This window comes from Misgurnus anguillicaudatus, chromosome 12, assembly GCF_027580225.2.
Source record: "Misgurnus anguillicaudatus chromosome 12, ASM2758022v2, whole genome shotgun sequence".
NCBI classification, from domain to species: domain Eukaryota; kingdom Metazoa; phylum Chordata; class Actinopteri; order Cypriniformes; family Cobitidae; genus Misgurnus; species Misgurnus anguillicaudatus.
In genome coordinates this window covers 41042573-41060091 of record NC_073348.2, presented here as the reverse complement: position 1 = coordinate 41060091, position 17519 = coordinate 41042573, and the positions used below count along the sequence as shown (strand labels likewise).

Sequence of the window (17519 nt, the reverse complement as noted above, 5' to 3'; positions counted from 1 at the left end):
ATTTCACTGTATTATGTTTTAATAAACAGTTATTCAAACACACACAAAAAAATGACTTAACAATTCTATTACATTTTATTTATTTAATTTTGTATTTTGTTGGAAAAATATCTGTGGTGATTTTGTGTGTGTGTGTGTGTGTGTGTGTATAAAATATATGCGTAAAATCACCACAGATATTTTTGATATCAGATATATATCAGGCTTGTGCACAATTCAGAATTGAATTGAGAATGACTCAATTCAATTCTTGAATTTGAATTGATGTCAAAAACAGGATCTAGAAATACAATTCGAATTTGAATTAAAGGAAGCAGAATTGCAATTCAATAGAAATTCAAAGAAATTCACATACATATTATACAGTAAGTGAAGTGTTAAAAATGAAGCTTTCAGTATATGTCAGATATGATTGCATTACATATTCTAAAAATTATATTAGTTTGAACTACTACAGATTACATTAAAAGGAAATGTTTTTCCCCAGCAATTAATGTTAAAAACTCTAGTCACATAACAAAAAATTAAGTTTGATTTTTGTAATTATAATTTTGTGGAACACGATGGAACATGACTTTATTTCCCAGAATGATTTACTTTAACCAAGTATTTCAAATGGTTGTCAAACAATTAACTTTCCTAACACTGAATGTGAGATTTTTTTCTGTTGTGTGACTGTGGAATTTCTTTGAATTGCCATGAATTTAATTCCACTTCCTGTCATTCCAATTCCAATTCAACTTCCTGTAGGGGGGAGTCCATTCAATTCAAATTCTAATTCATGAATTGAATGGAGGCTAATTCTGAAATTTTGAATTGTGCACAAGCCTGATATATATCTATATCTAAGAGAAGTCATCGGCCACCATTAGTATGTAATAATATAAATATTACAGTAAACAGAACAAAGCTTATCCAAGTAAATGTGTGTCACATTAATGCAGTTGTTCTCAAACTTTTCTGCATGCTCCCTCCATGTGTGTGGTGCAACCCTTCATGGCCTCCCAAAAAAATGAATGACTTAAACAATTTAAAACTTAAGAGTGTGAATAAAACAAAACATATTAAATTATACAAGTTAGTGCTGTTGGTTGGTAGCCTTATTTTTATAAGGTTCATTACACAGAAAATATGATAAATTAATGTATTGTATAATATGTCTTAAAACCTGGCACCAACTCGCCCCAAGCCCCCCAATTGAGAACCACTACATTAAAGTAACATGAAGCCCTTGTACAATTTGACATTTAAATCTTATACTTTCCAAACATCGTTTTTAAGTAATCCACGAGCCAACTCAGTCAACACACACATTTATTAAATATTATAATACAGAGTATATCGTATGCAGCACGCAGTTTTGACAGTTTACTATGTAGATTCACAGAGTACAATAAAAATATATACGATTCCAGAAGAATTTCAACAAATCTTTTGTGTCTGTTGTCAGCGTTTCGTGTCATTTATCAGTTGAATGCACATTTCAAACGTTTAGATATTATAATATTCTGGCCTACATACACTATCATTCAATGTAAGCTAATGATAAAGAGTTTATAACAGCAATACATACAAAGAAAACTGATAAAGAGATCAAATTGGCATATAAGGAGGGAGTTTTTGATAACACTGGCACTTCAAACAATCAGTCAGAATTACAGGTGCTTTATCAGATTACTACAATCACATTCAATCTAACAAGTGCTAAAAGTATGAAATAACCACACATGTTTGACTGCTGGTAATTCAGAGACTCACACGCACGCACGCAAATTAATATGGCATATATCAGATATATATGAACATTTGCTACAACCTAAAACTCAGTCACACACACACACACACACACACACACACACACACACACACACATACATAATGGCTTTGTGACACCAGCGGTCACCGCATGCGTCCCTGAACAGAGTAACTTAAGGCAAAAAGATCAATACAGATGAAAGTATCTCTGGTGATTGTTTTACAGTAAAGTTGAGTGAGGTACTTCATTGTATAGCAGCTCAACATATTAATGAAAGTATGATCAATACAGTCAATGACATCACCATCACCCTGTCATTTATTTATATTTGGGATTAAAAAATAAAAAGCTTTTGTAAAGAATGATTAAGATTTTGTGCACCATGACACAAAAATCATGTCACATTGCAAAGTTCTTTTAATTCCTTTAAAAATAGGCGTTTATTTATTTCTTTGACGTAAATCTTATTTCTTTTGATTTTGGGGTGTTTTTACTCCGATCACCATCAAAACATGATAACATCTACTGTCTGATTTCACAGACAAAACCTTCGTGCAAATACTGTATGGTGATATCTGAACTATAATCAACATTGACAGTAATATTTGTGACAGATAATGAACCATCTCTGATTTCCACTTATTTAAAAAATAAATCAATATACAACGTTGTTTTAAATACTTTGTGCTTTTAGATCTAAATCGATCTAAATCGGTATTAGAAAGGGCATCTTTTAGTATTTGGTCACACACTTGATTTATAGATAATCTTTTACATTTTTTATATAATATTTTATCATTTGTAACATCCATAACATTATAAAAACTATTTCTCTCTCTCTCTCTCTGTCTGCTATATTGTCATCAGTTTTTTTCTGAGAGTTTTGTTATTATCACCAAAAACAAACACTGAATGTCTTTAACCCCTTAACTGGCGCAGACCTTTTTGTATTCAATGTAATTTAAATCTGGCATTTTTTTGGGTCTAGAAGCCTTATCTTGGTCTTGTTTTTAAAGTGTATGGAGATAAAAAAAATTATAGCAATTTTATACATAAATACTACACTTTTAGTGGTTTTACCAACAACGGCCCCTAGGTGTCAACATTTCGCTGCATACTCTTGTCACTAATTAATAAATTACTGTCACTGCATTATTATTACTAATAAAAGGTTTTGTATATGAAAATTCTTAGACCTTTCCAATAATATATAGTTTTTAGATTAACATTAACATGCAAAATATTGAACTCAGGTGTCCGGTTCACAGGACAGCGCCAGTAAAGGGGCTAAAATTTGGTAATGGAGGCAAAATGAGACGGACAATCATTTATTCTCAATAAGAATCTGGACCTTGTGGACTAATTCTCGAGCCATCACCAGAAGCTTGGGGACATCATGATGTTCTGCCATTTCTAAAGTGAGACATAACAGAAAACCGATCTAAAAAATCTGATTTTACATTCAACGTGACCGTCTAAAGACTCTCATACAACAGATTCATCAGTCTCATCATCTCACCATTAAAGAACTTGATGATGTCGGTGAAATCCATGTTGTTCTCCAGGATGATGTCTCGATACAGCTCGACCAATGCCAGCGCGATGAAGAGCACAAAGTGTTGGGATGAGGTGTAACGGGCCGCCCAGATGGTTTCCCACACAGAGAATACATCATCATACACCATTTCTGCAAAAAGATGGAAACAAATGACAGAAGATTGGTGAAGTGAATCATATTTCTTCAAGGCTAAAATAATTTCTCACCTCTCTTGAAGTCTAAGAGGAACCAGCGGTAACAGAAGTAAAAGTGCGTGTAATCTCCATTCTGCTGCATGAGTTCAAAGAGCTCAGAGTCCAAAATCTGAAGAGATTATATAAAGACATTAAATCACAACAGCAGAACGAGTGCATGCGTGTTTATGTTTGTGTATGTGTGTGACCTGTATAAGAGATCGCATGTTGGCAAAGTGTCTGTCCATGGCTCCACCGTGAGGAAAGTTTTGATTCATTCTCTTCATGAGCTCAGTAAAGCAGCTGAAGGCTTTGGCCTCTGAATCAAACAAATCAAATAAAGTCTGTTTCAGCAGTCAACACTTCACACACTGAGTTTATTGTGGTAAATAAATACAATTCAGAATAAAGTACCATCATCCAGGATGACAAGCAGAGGTGCGAGTAAGTCACACATTCCCTGGACGTATCCAATGTCAAGGTGTTGCCACACGTAACTTCAAATATGAAATAAATCAAGCATACATCAATAATATGAATGGAAGTGTTTGTGATATAAACACATCAGCTCTGTATTTACCTGCACATGATATTACGCAGTTTCTCTAAGTTAGTCGTGGTGAAATACCAAAAGTTTCTGTCACAGCGCTGGACGTCTTTATCAATCCGGTGCAGGTTAAGCGTGTACAGATCAACCAGTTCCTGCTGTATACGAGAAAACAAAACTCAGACCTCGTTAAGTATTAAAGGGGACATATGATGAAAATCTGACTTCATGTTTAAGTGCTATAATTGGGTCCCCAGTGCTTCTATCAACTTAGAAAATGTGAAAAAGATCAACCCAGTAACTTAATTTTGGTAAACCATTCTCTGCAAGCATGTAAAAGAATAGCTGATTGAAATTTGGCTCCCCTTGTGATGTCATAAATGGATCTTATTTAACCGCCCCTTAATCTGCAACTATCCAACCACGGCACTGGCATTTAGTGCAGAAATAAAAATAAATGACAGCACAATTGAGTTTCAGTTTCAACAAGTCACCATTATGGTGATCAGTGTTTGCATTATCAGCTCATGTGCATTTAAGGGACACACCCAAACTAGCACATTATAAATGATTTGTGGGGTATTTTGAGCTGAACCGTCACATATGTACTCTGGGGACACCAAAGATTTATTTTACAGCTTAACAAAATCTCATAATATTTCAAATCTCTGTAGACTCACAGAGTAAGTTGTCCCAATAGACGACGCAGGAGATGCGACATCATTCTTGTGTTCTCCTGTGACTGTCAGCGAGTCGGGTTTGGGGAATAGGTTCTCCATCTCTGGTTCCTCCTCTGAGAGAGCCGATTCGGTCTCCTCCGGGCTGGTGTTAACACCCGGATCCATACAGAGCTCCAGAGCCGGCATTCCCATTGATTTCTCTCCGGACATGGCCATGGGGCGGCTCAGGGTGAGAGGCTGATTCAGTATGTTAATCTCTGAAGACACGAAGACCACAGAGGATGGGATCTCCTCCATCTCTAGGGCTGACGGAGAGTCGTCTGACATATCCGGAGAGAGTTTTGATAGCGAGGTGATGGGAGACTCAGATTTGATTGGATTGGATCTGTGATCAGATTCCCAGCCGATAGTTTGTGGAGCTGTGATGTTGCACATGTGAAGATCTTTCCCATTCTGTGATTCATCTTGTGATTTTGTTGAAAGCTCAGAAGTTGTTTCCACCCGAAGTTCATTGGACATCTCTAAGCTGAAGGCTCTGCGTTCTCCTAAAACATCTGCTTTGTTTTTGTCCATTTGAGAGATTTTGGCATCCTCTATATTTATCACTTTTGTGATATCTTCTTTTGTGTCTTTGTTTTCTTTCAAACCGGTTTCTTGCTCACTCTCTGATTTTGTGTTTTCTTTAAGGGAGCACCTGGCCTCCTCACTTGCTGTGGTGTTTTCAACACTTTCAGATGGATTCACATCAGACCGATGAGTTTTCATTTCTTCAGCATCATATGTTTGAGGTTTGTCACTTTCTGTGGGTTTATCCAGCTCAACCTTAGGGCCGAGGTTCTTTATTTGTGTGACGACAGTGCCGTCATCGGTTTCTTCCCGAGCAGTCGAGCTGTTTTCTGTCAGCTTCTCATCTGGGTCAGAACCGGAGGGGACTTCAGATTTTGCTGTCTGTGGATCTTGTGCTGTAGTTTTGGGTCCGGCCTCTTGGGCAGACGTCTCCTCCGTGCTCGGAGAGCAGTCTGAGAGGCCGGACGTCACAGAGAAGTTACGAGACGACGGATGCCCGGAGTCTGGAGAACTGGTACAGTTTGGAAGCGTCCCGTTCGGGATCTTGGGCTGTGGCTTCTCGTCTTTTGGTTTGGGCTCAGATTCAATTGGGTCCACCTCATCCACGGACCCAAATACCTGCAGACAAATGTATGAGATTTACAATGGCACTTAGTACACTTACGTTTCATAGTAAAAGACAGTAGTTTCAAAGCTCCTTTAGCTCAGCGACACAGCATTGTGTTAGCAGTGCAAAAGGTCATAGGTTGGATCCCAGGAACACACAAACTGATCAAATCTTGCTTTGGATTAAAGCGTCTGCCAAATGCATAAATGTAAAACAACAGAGGAACAGAACATGCAGTGATGAATCGTGCACTGTTGGACACACTTATTAAAGTCATAGTTTCTAAACTCATTATAAATGTATTGCTGAAACACGTTACAAAGACTGTGAACTGTGTAGTACTGAATTGTGGAGTTACTTGGGAGGATTATTTGGGCGGGGCTAAAACGGTGACTCAATGATGCACTGGAGCCACCGAGCATGGCCCCGCCCCTAACACAATCGCAAGCATCCATTCAGATTGTAGCGGTGTTTAAAAGTTGAGAGAGACCGCAGCTTTCCCATGAGTGGGCGTGGTTTCAGCACAGACAGTGGACACGCCCCCAGCATTTGAAAGCAGAGAATTCTGACTGTTTTTGCCAGATCTTGATAACACTATTTATTTAGGGTTTTTTAATCATTCAAATTAGGTTGGGTGTTTAATATCACATTATATTTATTTGGACTTTAACTCTTTCCCTGCCAGCGCCAGCATATTTTTTTATTTTCACAAAAGTTTAATGCCTTCCAGAAAATGTTCTTCTTTAAATATATAAACATACAATATATCAAATGAAAGAACAGACCCAAAATCCCTGCTTCAACCTATCTTCATTTCTTCTTTTTTTATCACCTCTCAAATATGGGTAGGTCTTCTTCAAAAATACCAAATTTTGAGCAAAAAGCTGAAATAATTGCATTTATGTAAATGACTTTTGTTCATTCAATTCAGAGCGATTAGCAAAACATACACAGAGTTCTTACTGTTTTTGGACAGTGGATGCTTTAGTGTTTTATAAATTGTGTAAGAGCGACACCTAGTAGATCATAACGTAAATATTGATTGCCGTCGTTGGCAAGGAACATTTTCTCTTTATTGATGAGATAAGCCATCAATGGCGGGGAAAGAGTTAAGAAACAAACAGTAAAAAATCACCAATGAGATCTTTTTAATATCTCAATTTGTGTTTCTAGATACCAATGATTAAATAGATACAATTGAGACTTAAAGGTGCAGTGTGTACATTTTAAAATGATACCTTGACAGAAATGTAATATAGTTATATTATCAGTGGTGTATAAAGACCTTACATATTGAACTGTATTGTTTTTATTATCTTAAAATGAGACGTTTCTACATGGAAGTCTCCATGATGCGCTTTATGTTTCTACAGTAGCCCTAAACAGACAAACCGCAGAGCACGTTTCATCACTATATCGTACGTTTCATCGTCGTCTGTAGCGGCTACCGTAGCTTCTCTATGCGTTGCAAAAGGGAGAGGACTGAGCCGTTGGTTACAATTCACAGTCTCAGCGCTAGATACTGCTAAAATCTACACACTGCACCTTTAAGTCTCGTGCTTCTCAGATATTTCTCCTGAGATAAAGACCCCATTTAGTCTTAAATGTCTTTTCTAGAGAAAAAAAAAAAAGCCTCATGTATGTAGCTGTATTCCAGTATAAAAGCCTGAGATGGCAATATGAACTTATTAAGTTTTTCCAAGGTCAAATTATATGTCATAGCTCTGCACTCTTACTGTATGACGACAATTGACTCATTTGTGTCTATTTTTATTTTTCCTTTAAAGAGAAACATCAGATTTTTCTCTGGTCGTGGTCTCACCTGAGTGCTGCTGTTAGAGTCGCTCTTTGAACACGCAAGACTCCGTTTCTCTGAGCTGCTCTGAGACTTAAAACAGACATCTGAATGTAAACACGGATATGGATTTAATATCAGCTGCGTGTAGTAGGTGGATGTGAGAATAAACATTTACATCGGTACTGATGGTGGAGTCCTGGCGCGATTCCACGCTGGCACCTGACGCACATTTAGCCAAAGCAGCGGCGTGCTGTTCCTTCTCACGCTGTCTCACGATAGCCTCGCATCCCAACCACTCGCTCATAGTCTGCTCGTAACACGCTCGAACCTGCTCATCCACCTACAGACAGAGCCAACATTTATATCTCTGAGGTTCTTTGGGTGATGGGTCAAGGACTTATCGTCATATTTTACCTCTTGTCTTTCTTTCAGGGTCATGTTGAAGTGGTAGTGTCCTAACAGGAAGGGCCAGACCTCCTTACGCAGAGACGGCTCCACGCCTCCGTAGTAAACCAGCCGCAGGAGTTCCTCTTCCTCGTACGCCTGTGTGGAGAGGACGTAAACAAACGTCGTGTGTGAAGCATTTCAACATTTCATGAGGTAAAAATGAGATATTTATGAAAAGCTACATACAGAACTGTCCTGTAGAAAAGTTTTCCATACTTCTGCGGAGAGCCCACCTTTGGCATCATAGGGAATGTCAGGCTCAACAATGGTGGGGTTTACCAGAGCCGACAGGTGCGTTCGGACCGTGGACAGGTGACGACAGTACGCCAGCCCTTAAACACAAACATCACATTATGGAAACCCTTTTAAAGGGCACGGCGGGATTATAAATGTCATGTGACACGTACAGCCGTAGAAAGCACGAGAAATGATCTGGTGTTTCATGGTCTCACAGAGTAACTTCAGTGGTGCCCTGTAAAACACACACACAGGCACATATACACAGTAAGATATATGATTTCAATGATATGTGATGCAAGCATACATCATGGTATTATGCCATGTGCTGAATCGAATCTATGCCGGTTTTAAAAATATTAAACAGTTCGATTTTCCAGGAAGGAATGACTTTAGGAACTTGGGACCAGATTTACTAAACCGGCCAAATTAGCGTGAGAGCGCAATTTAAAAAAAGCGCGGATGGGAGTGTTAATATCTGCAGGTTATTTACTTAAAAAGCGCAAATTAAATATCACAGGCGCAACAGCTGATTTACATAATGACCAACGCAGTCTACTAAGAGCAGCGCAAATTAGTTCAGGGTGGCAAATAATCAGAGCTGATGAGGTGCAGGTGATCTACTAACACCTGATGAGCTTGAGTTCAGCACCACGGGCATCACAGCTGAAAATGCGGAGTATGAAATAATCGAAATTGAAAAACAATTAATTGCATAGCTTTTCTGGCTTGTACCACACTGCGACGCCTCCTCCTATCAGCAACAGTTGCAGCCATTTTAAGCTCAAAATGACATTTTTAGCTTTAAATATTGGCTCAAATATCAGTTATATCACATGCTCAAATATTAGTAAATGGCATTGCATGAATCGTTTAAATAATCTCCTCCCCAAAATTTTGCGTCTAAAAGGGAAACTAATAGAAATGCATATGCAATAAGATCAGTCGCAACCAGTTGACTGCACTTTTTTAGCGCTAATTATCCACTGGGCATCTTTAATAAATCCTGACAGTCGTTATTTAATGACAAAATGGTTTGTAAAGCTGTTAGTAAATCTGGCCCTTAATTTCAAAATCTAGTTAAGATGCAAAAAATCGTAATGTTCCTGTAGACTTCATTTCATTATCGCAGTCAAGAATATGACTAAAGCATCAGACTAGCCTGTCATGGTTGCATCCGTTGGGAAGTCCTCCATCCGACGAGCCGTTCTGTGAGCAGGAGGAACAGGAGGATTTTCTGGGGGTGGGCTGCCACAGATTCACACTCTGGTCTATCAGTTCTGGTGCCACTTTAAGATGTGAGAATATGAGAAATGAGATGAACTGTCATCAGCCAATCAGTAACAAAAATCAAAGGATTTATAAATGAATGACATGAGCCTAGTGGCTCAAAATAAAAACACAACAGGAACGTCCACAGTTACATACCGAATTCTTGACTGCCCGGATATATTATTCGAAAAACATAATCGGTAGCTTCGTCTTCGTCTTTGTCGGAGAACGACTCGTAGGACCCGTGTGGGCTTCTTTTGCGCAGTTTTGGGAAAACCTTTCCCTGGAACGGAAACAAAACGTGTCCGAAACTAAAGGTTTTCTCTTCAGACCTATAAAAGAGAAGATCACGTGATGTTTGCAAACCTTTCCTCTTTGAGACCACAGAGGAGGATCTAACTGTCCGTGAGGCAGGAGACCCGTTTCCAAACACGTGAGGAACTGAAGGAGATGACCTCCTTTTGGAAACCGGAACGGAGGTCTCTGGATCCCATCCTGGCTTACCAACACCACCGTCCCACCACTGTCCACTGTACATGAGCAGATTGTGACAACCATCAGAAGTTTACAAAATTGTTCAGGTTTGGAAAGACACGAGGATGAAGATGTCAACTTATATTTACCTTGCTGATGGCAGTGCAAATACACAATTTCCTCAAGACGAATGGTCATTGCGTAATGCCAGTAAACACTGTAAAGAAGTGCAAGAAAGAAGATCAATGCTGGTTTTAAAATCACTGAATTCAGAGATGCTCTCACTATGGTGATAAATGTCACCTTTTCTCATAATCCAACTCTCCCACGCTTCCGTTCATCAGCTGGTTTGGTGTCCACTTTAGTGTCATCAGATCTGCGGTCTGGTGAAGGGAAAGGTATCCTGGGATAGATTCCATATCATCCGTCTGAAATCACACAAAGTTTGCTGTCCAACTGTAATTAAAGTGACGTATGTCATCGTATGTTTCTGAGTGATGATTTACCGGCTGCACCAGGACATTGTTCTTCCCAAAAAGCAGCGTGGCTCTGGAATTCTGATGAAGAGATTCAACGTAATCCCGAGCCCAAAAAGAAGGTCTGTCATCCATACTGCCACTGGACTGCCTCTTCTGGATCTATAAACCAAAACATAACTTCATTGCTCTCAGATGTTTCTCCTAAACTTCATTAGTATAAATAAAAACACTGAGTTGTTGCTAGAAGTTATTTTGGAGAGCATAGCTCGGTCCATTACAGCAAACATTTGAGAAATGTAAAGTTAATGAGTGACTGGGCGTGTCTTACAAGAGCCGGGCGTTTAGTGGGCGAGTCCTGTCGGCAGTGACCGCTGTGAATGCGATGTCTCTGCACTAATTCATCAGCTGATGGATCTGTCCAGAAGTGATTGGATGTCTTTGCTTTAGTGTACTCTAAAGCGCAGGGACCAACTGAAGAAAAAAAACATGCAATATGGAAAATGTCACTAAAACTAAAGACTGAATTAATATTTTCCATTTAATTTGCCCCAAATTTCCCCATCAGTGAAGACATAGACATTTATTTCAATATTTCAACAAACATTTCTGAGAAATAATTGAGCTGGTACCCAGCAAAGATGCAAGGATTGGACCGTCGACTGGGTCTCTCAACAGAGCTTCTCTTTCAAAGAATTTACTGAAATACAAAATAAAAGTACCTCACAGGCTTGTTCTATACTTAATACTATACTTTATTGCATTTTTTATATGTTTTCAAAAAAATGCTGTTTTTTAAGGCAAACACATAGTATCACAACATAACACAAATGTACCAACAAAAACTACACAATAATTCACAGAGGTAACATTTATAAAAGTTATTTTATTTTAAAAGTGCCAAACAATGCATTGTAATAATCTGTTAAATTGTTCCCTGATATCTACACAGAAGGTTTGTGTCTTTTATTAAGTACAAAAATTATCCAGAGACAGTTTTTCATGTCCATTTACAGCCCTAGGATTTGCCTTAGAATTAAATGATCTATTATTACCTTATTTGAAAGGGTCATAAATAATAATGTTGAGCTCTGTTCTGACTGGCTGTTTCTCCTTCAGTAGCTCTGTGTGTGTGTAAACAGATCTTATGTTTGAGGCTGTATCAGATTTTGAGGAATAATGAATTGATTGGAGATTGTTAATGGATGTTTCTGAGTGACAAGTTTGTGTTTTTTCGGAATGGACTTGCAAAACGTAACTGTAACGTAAATAGTACAACTTTAGCCTAAACGCTAGCATATAGCATTAACTAGCATATAGCATTAATTAGCATATAGCGCTAACTCAACAGTCACAACTTTGCTTTTATTATTGTAACAACATTGTAATTAATTTAATGTGTAATTTAATGTTATGGGTGTACATTTGGACTGTAACGCCACAGTTGGTGTTATGTTGAGATCTGTTTTCCAGCGCTCTTTTGCATGCACGAGGTTTACATAAGGAGGAAACAATCATGTTTGAGGCTCATGATATGTGATTACCATGTACACAACTCTTATTATTCATCTTTGCCTACAGTTTTACATCCTATGGCACCTTTAGCCTTAAGCCAATGTCCTGTCAGAAGTCTTTTTAAAATTGTCTTAAACACTATACTACCATACTTCTAGTGCTGTCTCTGTAGTATGCACAGAATCCTTGTATGACTCATAACATCTGCTAAAATGTGCAGTATAAAACAGAGCACACGGCATGAATTATTATATCCCACAATGCAATGCACAAACTATTTGTCTAATAGAGTAAAAATGAACTGGAAAATGAACACAAAATACAGTGTATTTTTTATTAAAACATATAATAAATAATTCTTCACCTGCTGTTCTCCACCAAGTAAAGGACGATTTTATCCAGCACTTTCTCTGTGAGCGCTGTGCGAATCCAGAGGTATTTAATGGCCAGAGGGGACAGGTTGGTCAATCCAGACTGTTTTCGGACACTGTCCTGACTCATCTGACCATGGTTTTGTCTTAAGTTGGTGAAATGAAAATCACATTGGAGGAGTGTCAAACATCAGGTTGAGAAAGAATGAGAACCTGAGAAGCAGTCTTAAGGGGTGTACACACCAAACAGGAATTCAATGATTTGCGCGAGTACATTACATACAAAGTCAATGTAAAGATGCAAATAGATGCGAACACACGCGGGGCAATGTGAATGACACGAATTGGATGGCGCAATTGCTATGAAAACACTTAAGCGAAAAATTCGCATGACACGAAGTTCAATACCGCAAGTAATTGAGAGCGAGAAATGCGATGCTTCACGTTTGGTGTGTACACTGCATTAATCGATATGAAATCAACAAACTGACCCCATTTACTTTATACACATTGCTAATGTTATTGAACAATTTATCAGTGCACAAGCGAACAAACAATTATCATTGTAATATTTCATTTAAATATAAAAAAATTTAAATGATTTTGCTTTTCAGCTTTTTCTCATTGCATATTGTGTTTCAGTCAGAAAGGTGTTGTGATGTAAATTAGTTGTGAATGTTCGACTAAAACCATAAAACATCAGCACTGGATTGTTTCTCACTTGTTCTCAATGATCTGTTCCAGTTCCTGAACCTTTCTACACAGTTCCTCGGCTGGAGGAAACATTTTCCCCACCTTCATGAAAAGAGCGGCGATTTTGTTACTGCGCAGAAAACCTGCGGCCCGTCGCCTGAGTCTGTGAAGCACGCACGCTTCCACAACACCTGCACAAATATAACACAAATACACACTCATAACGTCACATTTCATCCATCGTTCACTCTGACTAATGCATACATCCTCAATGAACGTACTTGAGTTTCTTACATCATGACGACATGAGAATAATAACATGTGCTCCTTCACTGTCATGAACAGATGGTTGGGTGGAGGTGTGCCATCAGTCAGACTAACTCATATAACCGAGTAATAAGTTGTCCTTTCACCAGCCCACTCACCATACTGACACATCAAGCAACAGCTCACCCAGGATCAAACTTCCCACTAAAGTTTGAGGTAAGACCGGAAGAAAGTTCTCAGAGTCTTGTGGGCAGCACCGTGACACATGGTTCAGTAGCGTCTCTGGGCGAGACGGGTTTGAGTCCTGATCATGTTTTCCTCTCTCTCTCTCTCCTCCCACATTACTTAATGTCACCCTTCACTTTACACCCTTAAATAAACTTGCTTGCCTAATTTCTTTTCAGTGCTACTGCATAGGACTACTGTTCATATTTAGGGATTTAAGTGTGTTACACATCAGCACATAATTGTAACATCATGGGTCGTTATTGAGAGTTACTAATAAAGCTGTTTGTGTTTTAGAGTAGTATTACATCCTTAATATCTCCCAAGAGTCTTTAGTTTTATCAGATTTATAAAAGAAAGATCAGCTCTAGCGATTGTTTCCGAAAAAGCACGAAATCCCAGAGGCGTCCAGCGGGAGGAGCGAGTTACAAGCAAGCAACACACACAAAACATTATCCCACTATCTCTGGATAACTTCTGATTGATTACATGTTCATGTCGATTACCAACAAAACACAGACATTTGATGCAGTTAAACAAACAAACAAGCAAAACTCCGCTGCTACCCCGGATAAACCAAACTATATCCATTGTTTTCATAAGGCTGGCTTACTTGGAAAGCTGAACAAGGGTTACTTCTCCTTAAATCCCAAAACACACTTCTTCTTTCATGCCATTGTTGAGTCTTAAAACAAAGCTGTCGTGTGTAGTGACTTCTACTGGAAGGAACAATGCTAATGAGCATCCTCATTCTCGCTCTGATTGATGTGTGGGCGTACTTTTCTGGTGGAAGTGCCCATAAAAGGAATATGGGGTCACTGACATGTAACGAGTACCCATGTTCGAAAAAAAACTTTCAGGAAAGAAATGATGTCAAAACTGCTTTTTTGACACTTTGCATTTGTTTAGCATGAGGATTACAACTCTTAATTAACAACTGTGTTAATAAGTCAGAATGCATGAAATAGCATTAAACACTCAATTTTATGGGTTGTTATTGAGATATTACTTCTCTAACAGATCTAACTTTAGTCAAATACAACAGGTTATACAATCCCATAGCTCCACATTACATCAGGAACCTAAGCCATATACTTAAACAAGACAAATCAGCAGATGACTTCATTAAATTGGGAAGATCCTCTTACCGCAGAATGAAAATATGTGACTGCTGTCTTCATGCACAAACTTGCGGGTCACGGCCTCTTCCATAATCTGCTTGACCTGAAAGTCCAGAGGTTAAAGGAAGCCAACATCTTAGAGTATTAAATGATTGATTCCACTAAGAATGATGGGTAAAGAGATGCAGAGTTTTTGTGTGATGTACCTGCAGACAGTAATGGCTCATAAGAGATCCTGAAGGTGCAGATGTCGTAAATGAAACAAACTCTCTTATTCAGTGATTGTTTTGTGTCTGGCTGATACTGTGTGCAGATGGACTCCTTAACATGTTTAAAGGAAGTGTGTGCTGAATGTAGGGTTGCAAAGGGGCAGAAACTTTCAATGGAAACTTACTCTGGAGAATTTTGGAAATATTCCAAATTGGAAACTGGAATTTATGGGAATAATTTCACAATTTGTGGAAAGTTATATAAACTATATCATATACAAACAAATAAACATTTAGTTTAATCATAAGCAGACATGCATGCAATGTAAATCCTGATACTTGATACTTCTAATATGAATGATTTCTGAAGGACTTTTGATCAACTAAATTCATTCTTGATGAGCATAAGAGACTTCCTTCAAAAACATTAAAAATAGTAATGTGTCCAAACGTTAGGGTGGTACAGTAATGATAGTATGATAACAAAAAACTGCCTAACAGAATGTAAAAGAAAAAGCATAATACATGATAACTAGCCTCATAAATGTTCAATGAAATAGTGCTATCTAAGCTATTTAGCTACTGTACTGGTATTTGCTAGTTAAACTATAATATCATAGATCAGATATATTTATCCAAGTTTTATCATCAAAACTTACTTGACTTGATGTATAGTCCTTGATTATGCTGCAAGATTTTTTTTACTACATTTAAGTTACCTGTTATAGGCAACTCTGCATTTTTTAAAATTCCAAGTTGATTCCCATTAATTCCAATATATTCCTGTAAATCCCATGGAAAATTTCGAGCCTTGAAAATTCACATAATTTTGCCACCCTAGCTGAATGTTCAACAGAAGGGAGTGATGTGACTCTCATCCACCTCCTAATGTATTTCATTTTTGAATGTCACTCAAACTCTTCTTACTGTTCGCTTAGGACATAGGGGGTGGATTCCCGGATAGGGAATAGGTTAAGCCAGGACTAGGCCTTAGTTAGTAATTAGGAAATATAACTAGTTTTAACAAACGTGCCTTACTAAAAACATGACTTGTGTGCATTTTGAGGCAAGTTGTTTTTATGTTTGGACAGCTCTTAAAAATTTTATAGTCTAGGACTAGTCAAATCCCTGTCCGGGAAATCGCCTGAAAATGTTAAATCCTCTCTCGTTGATTAATGAATGTAAATGACATGCACATACAATGCAACTCTTATGTGTGCGATATGACCATGTACTACGGTACTACCATCATCAGGTCCATCACTGTACTATGATACTGCCACAATATCTACTGACAAAATAGAGATCTCTATTGTAATCCAACAGAGGTTAAATCAATGGCTGATTCTGATGATGAATTTTGGGATGATGTTTATATGGTCTTCCTAAAAATGCATCACGGATCTGCTGTTAACAGCGACAGATGGATTGTGTTAGAAATACTGCGCATCCTCATCACAGATCATGTCAAGTACAGTGTGATCCCACGGCACTGAATATCATAATCTTCTACTTTACTATCATCATCATCATCATCATCTAATTCACTAAATAGCATCGTTTAACAAGACGATATGAGATAAATATGAGATGATGCACGTACCTCCTTCTTGACGCTGCGCAGCAGTCTCTGACGCGTCTCTGATTCTGTAAACAAATGCGCAAATTCTCATTCAACATCATTCTGCAAAGGTTTATCGATAAAAATGTAAGGCATGAGATTAAATAAAGGTCTCACCGCTCATGTCTGCTGTTTGTCGTGTTGTTTTTTGTGATGTGATGTCCGTCACAGTGAGTCAGTGCTGCGCATCGAGGGCGTGGCCATCTCACATCCAGCACGTCAGGTGTATTCGACGTCATGCGGCACTGCGCAAACCAACCGTTGTGTGACGTCAAAATACCGCGAGAGCGATACTTCCCCAAAAATTAAGCTGATTTTCGAATCGCTCTCGCGGTACTTTGACAGCGTAGGCCACTCAATCTGCGCAGCGCCGCATGACATCAAACACACCTATCATCTCTATTAACCTATCAGACCGTTGATGTCGATCAGCCACTCATCTCAGTCTGATCTTTGATGCCGTAGTTTCTATTCTAATCTTTAGTTTAGTACATTGAGAGGATGTTTATGAGAAGGTAGTTTAATCCTGCTGTGATTGGTCGATGAAGAACCAATCACGAAGCTGACCGGAGATGCATGCATAGAACATCTGTGTGCCACATACTGGTTGTTTCTCAAACGGAAGGCTGCATCCTTTGGAGGTCGCAAATAGAGAGTAAAAGAAAGGAAAAAATAATAATTAAGGCTTCATCGGTCTCTGACCTCTCATTTTAGCAAGGGCTTTGGAAAAAACATATTCATAAATCATTTTTGAATATAATAAGTAGTAGAGATTTAAAGTATCTAAATTAATAAATGAAATATTTTGCCAATATTACAGTGTTATTAAGCATAAAAATGAACACAGCTGTCTTTGGGTATTCCAAATAAAATATACAATATATATAATATATAATATATACAAT

General features: G+C 38.2%; 1 protein-coding gene across 3 annotated transcripts; it reads right to left on the bottom strand.

Annotated features, from left to right (window-relative positions):
* Positions 1–1297: 1297 nt before the first annotated feature.
* sgsm1b (small G protein signaling modulator 1b) lies at positions 1298–16838 on the bottom strand. 3 transcript variants are annotated; one of them, XM_055207361.2, is made up of 25 exons: positions 16732–16838; positions 16597–16640; positions 14812–14887; positions 13200–13362; positions 12472–12624; positions 11225–11292; positions 10924–11066; positions 10623–10754; positions 10420–10544; positions 10266–10333; positions 10009–10172; positions 9799–9925; positions 9533–9659; positions 8541–8605; positions 8320–8465; positions 8101–8229; positions 7862–8026; positions 7711–7776; positions 4715–5899; positions 4068–4192; positions 3902–3984; positions 3697–3806; positions 3521–3617; positions 3276–3443; positions 1298–3169 (listed from the first exon to the last, which is right to left on the bottom strand). In XM_055207361.2, exons 1-25 carry the CDS (start codon positions 16736–16738, stop codon positions 3081–3083), a joined length of 3825 nt encoding a protein of 1274 aa, XP_055063336.2. In that variant the 5' UTR covers positions 16739–16838; the 3' UTR covers positions 1298–3080. The 3 variants fall into 3 exon arrangements, with proteins under 3 accessions (XP_055063336.2, XP_055063337.2, XP_055063338.2); XM_055207362.2 differs by having other exon boundaries at positions 8350–8465; XM_055207363.2 differs by lacking the exon at positions 7711–7776.
* Between the last annotated feature and the right edge of the window lie 681 nt (positions 16839–17519).

What these genes read in the sequence shown, in the direction of transcription:
- sgsm1b (XM_055207361.2), bottom strand. An exon ending in TCACATATTTTCATTCTGCG is followed by an intron (nt 13,363 to 14,811) that starts GTAAGAGGATCT and finishes ATATTTGTGCAG; the next exon opens with GTGTTGTGGAAGCGTGCGTG. An exon ending in CTGCGTAATATCATGTGCAG is followed by an intron (nt 3,985 to 4,067) that starts GTAAATACAGAG and finishes TCATATTTGAAG; the next exon opens with TTACGTGTGGCAACACCTTG.